The sequence below is a fragment of the Typha angustifolia genome, chromosome 11 (assembly GCF_048772165.1).
Source record: "Typha angustifolia cultivar Huaian chromosome 11, ASM4877216v1, whole genome shotgun sequence".
In the NCBI taxonomy this organism is placed as follows: Eukaryota; Viridiplantae; Streptophyta; class Magnoliopsida; order Poales; family Typhaceae; genus Typha; species Typha angustifolia.
The window spans coordinates 7495626-7504938 of NC_133249.1; the positions used below are offsets into that span (position 1 = coordinate 7495626).

The 9313-nt window shown below is 36.4% G+C and overlaps 1 protein-coding gene across 1 annotated transcript; it reads left to right on the forward strand.

The window, feature by feature from the left end:
• Nucleotides 1-594: 594 nt before the first annotated feature.
• LOC140770564 (brassinosteroid-responsive RING protein 1-like) lies at nt 595-1515 on the forward strand. The gene has a single exon (XM_073111804.1). The coding sequence runs from the start codon at nt 848-850 to the stop codon at nt 1358-1360; it is 513 nt and encodes a 170-aa protein (XP_072967905.1). The 5' UTR covers nt 595-847; the 3' UTR covers nt 1361-1515.
• Nucleotides 1516-9313: the final 7798 nt, after the last annotated feature.

Here is a 9313-nt window from a genome sequence, read left to right on the forward strand (position 1 = left end):
AACTTTATTTAGACAGAGCTCTAGCTTCTAATCTTGGCTTGCCTTTATTTACTCTCCACTACTCCATTGGGAGGTGTGTTGATGTCTCGCTATTAGGGAGAAGGATGAATATTCTTAAGTTGGTATGCTTGCTCATGAGGGACCCGACATTGTGCTCTCCAGAGAGCTCCTTTACTTCAAGTGTGAATTGTTTTCTATGTATTGTATGTTGGATTGATGCACATGGGTTTCCTGCCATATGCCTCAAAATTTTCATGGGAGGATGTGTCACACTGAGGTGCCACTCATTCCATACCAAAAGATAATCCATGCTAATGAGATGGCATACCAAAGTAAAGCAACAGTTACCAATATAATAACCATTAGGGAAAGGGAGATACAGAAGCTGCCTGTATTCAGTCACATGGGATTCCTCTTTGTCAAATTGCCCCTCTCCACAAAGAGAGGATGGAGTGGGAGGGGCGGGAGACAGAGGACAAAGCACTTGTCCTCATTCACCTCCCCTTGGAAATATCTTATATTAATCTTTCTATCTATAAAATGATTGAATAAAATTGGCCTCTATATATATATATATATATATATTTAACAAGTGAGTGCCACACCCGCACCCACCTGAGAGAGAAATAGGAATAGAGTAGAGACTAGAGACTAGGGACTAGAGACTAGAGACTAGAGACTAGAGAGAGGGGGGAGATCTCTGTCACATTTCTGGAGCAAAATCAGAACCCCCCTATGAGCTGTAACCGCTGTAGCTCCTCCTCTACTTAATACATTAACCATCGTCTCTGCTAGCCCTCGACATAGAGAGAAAGAGAGGCACATCTTGGAGAAATAATTGATAAGGATGGGTTTCCCCGTGGGATACTCCGAGCTCCCAAGGCTCCTCCTCCACCTCCTCTTCCTGTTGGGTCACATGAGGCGCCTCATCACTTGGGCCTTCAACTCCCTCGGCCTCGGCTGCCTCCTCTCCGACTCCGACTCCGACCACCACACCCAAATCCAGTGGCCAGACTCCAACAGCCAGCATCGTTACCACCGTATATCGCAGCCCAACCAAGGAGACGCGCCCCTGTTCCGATTCGAGGAGCTGCAGGCCCTCGAAGGCCGCCAGCTCCCGGAGAGCTGCGCCGTCTGCCTCCACGACTTCGAGGGCCCCGAGGAGGTCCGGCGGCCAACCAGCTGTCGCCACGTCTTCCACCGGGGCTGCCTGGACCGCTGGGCCGAACACGGGCAGCGCACGTGCCCCCTCTGCCGCGCGCCGCTGGTGCCGGATGAGCCGGCAGGGGAGCGCTCCGTCGACGGGTACCGCGACGACGAAGGCTATCTCCTCCTCCCCCTCCAATTTCGTTCGTCTTAGCAGCAATTAGTAGATGGTTTATGAGTTTGGTAGTGTACATAGACTACAAGAGTGGATGATAGATAGATTTGCTGAATCCCAAAAGGAGGGGGAAAGCACATTTTGTACAGATTCCGAGTTCAATTGTTGTTATGGATTGGATTGCTTGCATTTCAGTTTTCTTGATATGCTATGATCATGATGAAAGTGTTTTAAATATATATAAACGAGAAGCCTATTAATTTAACTCTCACGGTCGCTCCGCGAGGGTCCGAGACCAAAAGCTAGACTAACTAGGAATTCATCTTTAGTACATTCATATCCTAAGAATTTATTCTTGTTTGCAAGCTAATTATATATATAACGAGAAGTCTTTATAAATCAACTGCCACACAGGATGATGCTCCGTTGGAGTCCGAGATCAAAAGCTGGACTAACTCACAAGGAAAATCTCCATCCCCACTACATTTATATCCTAAGAATCTATCACAATTTGTAAGTCAATCAGCAATATAATTGATTTTCCTAAAAATATGAGTAACTGTACAACTTTGAAAATTATGAGTTAGGGTAATAATATCATCAACTAAAGACTCCCATCTAAAAAGACTGTCATCGATGATTGACCATATGAACCGAGAGCAGTGAGTCAGACTCCACCCAAATATGCATGATTCTCCTATTTAGGAGAATAAGAGCCTATTTCATTATAACAGCTTCCACTTGATAAGCCAAAGTATAGACTCCACATCTCACCCCTACGAGAAAAGGAGCACAATGAAGCCATGAAGCCTGCCCCTCCTAGCTCTGTCTAGTCAAAAATGAGCCATTAGTGTTGACCTTACACTACTAAAGATATAGAGGTTCCTATTAAACTAGATGATTTGAAGATACTGGTTTTGTGTGACCGATGAAAGTGTTCTCCACATAATCATTAGTTATGTGAAAGGAGTGAGTCCAAACATTTTCAAAATCCTCCCTTTGGCTATTACAAATAAAATTGTTCAGTTCTTTCAAATTCGCCCCAAATTCGCCAAAAGAGTATGAGAATTAGAGCAAGGACTCATGCCCTAAAGTACTAAGGAGGTTCTCCCCTTCAAAGAGCTAGTCCCCCTAATCCCAATTGTCCCAGAAGTTGAGATGGACTGAAAGGCAGGTCCTAACAAATCCCCATAAGGTATATACCATCCTATAGTAAAGGAAAAGTTATAGGATGCTTTCGTTGGCAAGAGAGCATAGGGAGCAAATAGTATCCGAAGATAGGTCAATGGAAATGAGATAGCTCTTAGTAGAGATCTTCCCTAGCATAATTTTTATAAGAAGATTTTAATTTAGAGGGTATGTTGAGGGACTAAATTAGCTTCCAACAATTCCAACAGTTACCTCTGTCACCAGGGTTAAGCAAAGAATTGTAAAATAACTTGGTCTCTTAATCATAGAGGTGTGTTCCCTCAAGATCCATAGATCATTCCAGTCCTGCATAGAGAGATTAATCTTGAAAATAGAATTAGCCAAAGAGGGCCCAAAGCACCGATTGATAAGCTTAACATCCCACTAATTAATAAAAATCAGATTAGCCACTTTACTTAAAGGAAGGCAATTTATCTATAGGAACAAGCGAGGTCTATGGACCTCAGCAAGCATTCATAGTCCTACCATTGCAAATAACCTTAAGGTGGTTTTCTTGCTAATTTCAACTATAGCAAAAATAAAGAGCTGCTAGGTCCACAAATAGCGCCTAGGATTCTTACGAAACTAACGATAAAGCACACAATATTTGGCCTTAACCAGATTAGCCCAGATACCTCCACACTCGTTAAGAACATGAGTTACATTCTTAGCTATTACGGTTAACCAAATGAGACACAACTTCTTAATTTCGAGGCTGCCATCTAGTCCCAACCAACCAAGTGAAGACCTCTTTTATTTTCACCTTTTTTCCACAAAAATATTTTTGAGATTTTTGTAATGTTGTATAGATATCAAGTTCAACATATAATTAATAAGAATAACTTAATAAAAATAACTATGTCTACTTAGGAGAGAGTGGCTCTTTTTCAGCCTGCGAGTTTATTCTCAACTTGTGAAAGAATTTCGCCATGATCCCTAATTAATAGTCTATTAGCAGAAATTTTTTATCTAAGGTATTTAAAAAAAACACCTCAACATGCATGTTTAATCAACTAAGAATAGTAGTGCGGAGACTACTAAGAATCTCATCAGAAAAGAACACTTTAGACTTGGCTCTATAAATTTTCATATTAGTACTAGTCTCATGCTTCATAAATAAAGACATTAATTATAAGCAAGCGATAGGACAAACCTTAATGACTAAGAGAAAGTCATCCACATACATAAGATGGCTAATTTGAACCTCATTGTTAAAGGAGAAAGGGACAATGTCCCCTGATAATAGGTAAGCAATTCAACAACTAAAATGAAAGGTAAATTCGATGACACAAAACTTAATTTATCCCATAACCAATTCCTAGTTATTGCAATAATGCTAGCATACACTTTCAAGAGTAGAGAAGACTTACGTTCCATGGTGATAGTATAACGGAGGATTTGCTTTAATGAACTAAGAACTGAGACTTTGATAGCCACTAGAGGCCAGCATAGCATGATACATCTTGTCGATGCCCTTGTCCCTAGAATGTAAGAGTTACTCTAAGACTCACCTAATCTACGAATAAAAGCATTAGAGGCCATGGGGTTAGTTTGCGTTTCTATGAGAGCAAATAGATAAGAAGAATGAAGGTCTAACCATTTAAAAAGATGAAACTAATCTTCCCTTTCGGAGAGACCCCTAATATTCCAATTGATATTATGTATAAATCAAACTGTGTTAGAGAGACCAGTCTACTTGGCCGAAATCGAGATTCCCGATATCAAAGTAGTATCTTTAAGGACTTCTGCTGGATGCTTATGAGGAGTACTCTTATGACGCTTGAGGATGCAGACACTTTGAATCTTTTTAACTCATTCACGAGCTTCCAGTGCTTAAGCAATTTTAGCTTAGCAAAGACCTTGAGATCTGGATCAAGCGGCTCCTTTTCGATGTCCGCCTCCATCTCCATAGCCTTGAAACAAACCAGTTTCAAGGTTGAGATTTAGCCATTAATTCCTACAAAAGATTTGGCCATTCTTTACTTAACTTTTCATGTCTACGAAAATAATACATGCACACTATTTATTTACTTTTTTTTTGACAAAAAAGATAATCTAAGAAATACCATTTTTTATTTTCCTTTTCTGCAATTCTTTTTCAAAACTTTTTTAGAATATTAATGAATTCAAAGAGAAGGAAAGGAAATTCTCACTCTAGCCCTATAAGAAAACAAAACTGATGGTCTTTTGATGTTGCAGAAAAAAAAAGGAAAATAGTCATGTCGATGGTTGAAAGGTCATAGTATGTTAACATCTTGCGTATCAAAGTCCAATGCATATATATATGCTTTTCAAATGAACATTCTTAGGTCTTAGTAATTAAACATACATGGAGAGGTGGGGGCCATGTCTGGTGAAGCCCAGCCAAGGAGAGACATGGGGCCCCAATGAATGCAGCAAGAAGAGCACAGGAAGTTGATTGGTTTGATGGCTTCCATTCTTTCTCCATGCTGCTTTGGGTGCCATGATGGTCCCTTTATTTCCTTCGGATTATTACGGCATGTCTTAAATGATAAAGATGATGACCAACCCCACACTACTACTCCCTCTTCCCCACCTTTTCTTTTTCTTGATACTTATCTTCTTATTAGAACCACAAATGTGGAAGCTACTCCATATCGACTAATTCAAGGGGTTAACAATTCTTAGGAACTAGGGAATTTTAAATTATATGATTCGACTCTTATAATTTTGTTATAATTAAATAAATTTCATAGGGTTATCGACGCTTAATATCCTATCTTTTTTCCATATTTATGGTTGACATTTTGCATCTTTAACATTTATAAATTGCACCATGTGTTGATTGTGTTCTATCAAATATGTGTAATATAAACCCACATTTGTTAAAAATATTTCATTCTATTAACATACCTAAATTGTCCTCCTCCTCCTTTCCCTTGTCTTCTTTTCTTTTAGGGCACTATAATTCTCTCCCTTTGGTTAAATATTAAAACCAGAAGACCAAGGAATTAGCCATAGGTTCTATTTGTTTGACATGTTAATGATTATTGATTATAATGTTTTGGGTTTGCAGAGGAGATGGGTTTCTTACTGTGAAGTTGGGTTTAGGTCGAGTAAGGGTATTTTGATATTATTTTTTAATGTAGTTAATTTAACTTAAAAAGTTTAATTAAGTTTAGTTTATGAATCTAATAGTAGGATGTGTTTTACAAATATTTAGTTAGAGTAAATCACAAGTACATAAAAATTTAGGGTATTAAATAAAAATTTCCTAATTTAATACCTCTAAGCATACTTATTAAAACTAGACTAGATGTTGACTAAGTAGAGGTAGGACCATTGGGATATTGTTTCAGTAAGTGGATCACTATATTGAACCACTAGTTTATCTAAAATTTTAAAATATTAAATAATATATAGGTAGTTCTTAATTAATTACACTTTGTATTTATTTAAGTTAGAAAGAGTCTAGTGAAAGTGATTTTGTCAACCTTTCTAGCTTACTGGTCTTCTAGGCCTCGAATTATCAGAGAGATTAATTCTATTGGATTAAGATCTTCCTTAGAATTCTTTTCAACTATTGTGCATTCCCTATTGTGGATTACCATTGCTTCTCTTTTTTCTCTTGTTTGAGTTTCTTCTCTACCAATTCCAGGCATGCTCTTCTCCTACTTGATTCTAAGAGGTTAGCTTTTGAAAGACCTCCTTGAATTCTAAATCTTAAACTGAATCCATATCAGGGAGTAGGGACATCCTTACCAACAAGCGCTTCCTCGGTACTCAGCTTACTAATTATCAAAAAAACCCTAATTTAGAAGATAACGGCAGTCTACCATTAATAACCAATAAATGCAACTAGACGAGATTTTTACATGAAAAATCCTACAAAGCCGATCCATAAAAACCATGGATCCTTTTCTTTAGGATAAAATCAACTACTAATAAGTTGAATATAGTAGTTCTATTTAAAGTTTTCTTATTCATTAGAACTAGCGATTAATTGCTTTAAGTGATTGATCTACCGATCTTAGTGATCCTCAAGATAGTAACTTGATTTAAAAAATAAAGTAGCAATAATTAATCAAAATATCCAAATAAGTTATATATTTCTAATATTTCTAATCTCCAATAACACTCTATTAGCAAACTTTCTAATGCTCCAAATATCTTCAATTGACGTTAACCCATGACTTAAGATTGTTTGGTTTATATAGGAAGAGAAAAAGACTTAGAAAAAGAACACTTGAAATTGAAACAGGACTCAACCTCCTTAACGTGGTTGTTCGAATGCTTGAGTGTCCACTCAAATGGCCGAGTGTTGATTGAATGTAGAGTGGTCATTCGAACACCCAAATGGATTTTTTGTACTATTCTAAATGTCATGAAACCATTTGAACATTTCAAAGAAGGTATTTGTACTGTCTAAAATGTCATGATATCGTTTCAAAGCCCTTCCAATCGCTTGCTCTATATTCCCTTTCTCCTTCCTCCTCCTCCCAATGTACTCCTCCCTTCTTATATATTTTTCTCAATAAATTTAGAAAATTTTACAACTCACACCCTATATCCTATCTATTTTATGAATTACACTTTATCTTTAAGAATTTTATAACCCGATCATTTCTACTTTCTATAACTTTTATTTAATACCCTAGGTTAACATAAACGGTACCAATAAAGAAATATTTATTTATAATATACTAATTATTTTATATAATATCCAAATTATTCATATCTCCTTCATTCTCTTATTCTCTTGCATCTTCCCTATGAGATTGGTAGAAGAAGAAGAAGAAGAAAAAGAGAATGAGGAGGAGGGGGAAGATGAGAGAAGATGGTGGCTATAATAACCACGGGAGGAGATGGTTGAAGGTAAGATGAAGGAAGATGATGTAGGCATAGAGAAGAGGGCTAAAGAGGTTAAGGTATTTAGTAATTTGGTTAATATCAAAGATAGAGTGTGAATCATAAAATAAGTAAAATATAGAGTGTGATTTGTAAATTTCTCATAAGTTTAATAAGGCTTTGCCCTCTTTTGTGAAAAGTAAGATGAAATAATTAGCTTAACTATAGAATTAGACTACCCTGATGGTACATAATAAACTAATCAAATATTAAGGACAACTAGGTAGGTTTGAAAAAGTGAGCAACTTAGTTGATTTGTAACATTCATTTGAGTTGAACGGATCACTAGTAAACTACTAACTCAACCGATTTATAACGTCCTTTTCCATCATATCTATTAGTTTATCAATCTGAACATCATGTTCGGTCTGGGTCTAATAACTATGTCACTAAGGTTACAAAAGGAGTAGAGCAAAATTATGAGAGGGGAGAGCAAAATTATGTAACTTTAATATTTTATTTTTCTATTGTTGAAAGAGATCGAACATTTTCTATGTTGTTTTTCTAGGTCAAATTTAAGTCGAGTATTTATGAAGCAATAAAAGATGATCACCGATAAAACCCCATATGATATGATAAGATGCCAATAATAATAAGAAGAAAGAAAAAAACTAGGGTATAAATTATACAATTCCCTGAGAATTATAATTTGTTCTTTTCGTCCAAAAGAGATCTTGTGGTGTGCTAGGTAGGTGTAAAGAAAAAAAAATCTATGTTGGTTTCCAACTTTAAAATCTTAGGAGTAGGAACCAGGGACCAATAATGGTGATGTGAAATGGTGGAGATGTTGGAGAATGACTTCTCTGTAAGTAGACACAGTAAGAGGGGAGGATAGAATGAACAAAAGGAATCAGATGAGATGAATGCAGCTTCTCTGGATGTGGTCCATCTTGGTAGGTGGCTTGAAATGGGGGTGAGGTCTGTTCTGTTTGCTTGGCATCTTATTCTCTCATATGTGCCAAGCACAAGGGGCTGAGGAAAATGAGGACATCTTGTTCATTTGGTGATGGAAAGCTTTCATTATTTTGAGTGGGAAGATCATTAAGTAAAGGGACCAGCTCAACCAAATAAGTAGCGTGTTATATGCTTGGATATTGAAGATTCATGATGCTTGATGGACACACAGAAAAGAGGTTTTGATTATAAATTCCTTTAAGAGAATTAAGTGGAGAATAGATGGATTCTTAATTAAACTGATGTGCTGTGATTCAAATGACCAACTGAGTGCTATTCTCATCAGTAGGAAGGGTTCATATTAGTGCAATTATCTTGTAATAGAAAATTTCTAGATAAAAGAGCTAGAATTTATCTTGTTCAATCTAGAATTATATGTATTATTAAAACACACTACATATAGAAGATTATTGAAATTGTAAATGTAATATTTTGTAATAGAAAATTCGTGGACAAAGGCACATGTAATTAGGTTATACAAGTTAGTTTAAAGCGTATGGTCGAATTATATAGTTTATGAAAGATTAGATTCTATTAAAAAAATTAAGACAAAGTGAGAATAAATTAAAATTCAGTATGTAGGTTTTAGGACCTTCGTCCAAATGGGGTTGAGGGCATTCAGATAGTTGGAACACAATCACTTAAGAAAGTTTAAGTGGCATCCAAACAAGATAAATAGCTTTCAGATGATATGTGCTGGATAGCAAATGAAAATTTAGAATAAAAAATGGTTTTGGAAATTCATTTATTAGTTTATCCTAGCACAAGCCATGAATATTCCTCTCGTGTATTTAAAGCACTGAGAGTCAAAGATTGAGGCACCATGTGATTTATAGGAAAATTTTAGAAATTTTTAATCTCATCTTAGAAGAGTTCTCTAATTCTCTCACGGAGCCATATGCTTATTTAGTATGAGGAGATCTACATCACATATCTTATTGCTTAAGCTACAATTGAGTATGATTCATATACATCTAAGGA

Bases quoted from the DNA above. Each gene is read 5' to 3' on its own strand.
- LOC140770564 (XM_073111804.1), top strand. From the start codon at position 848: ATGGGTTTCCCCGTGGGATACTCCGAGCTCCCAAGGCTCCTCCTCCAC.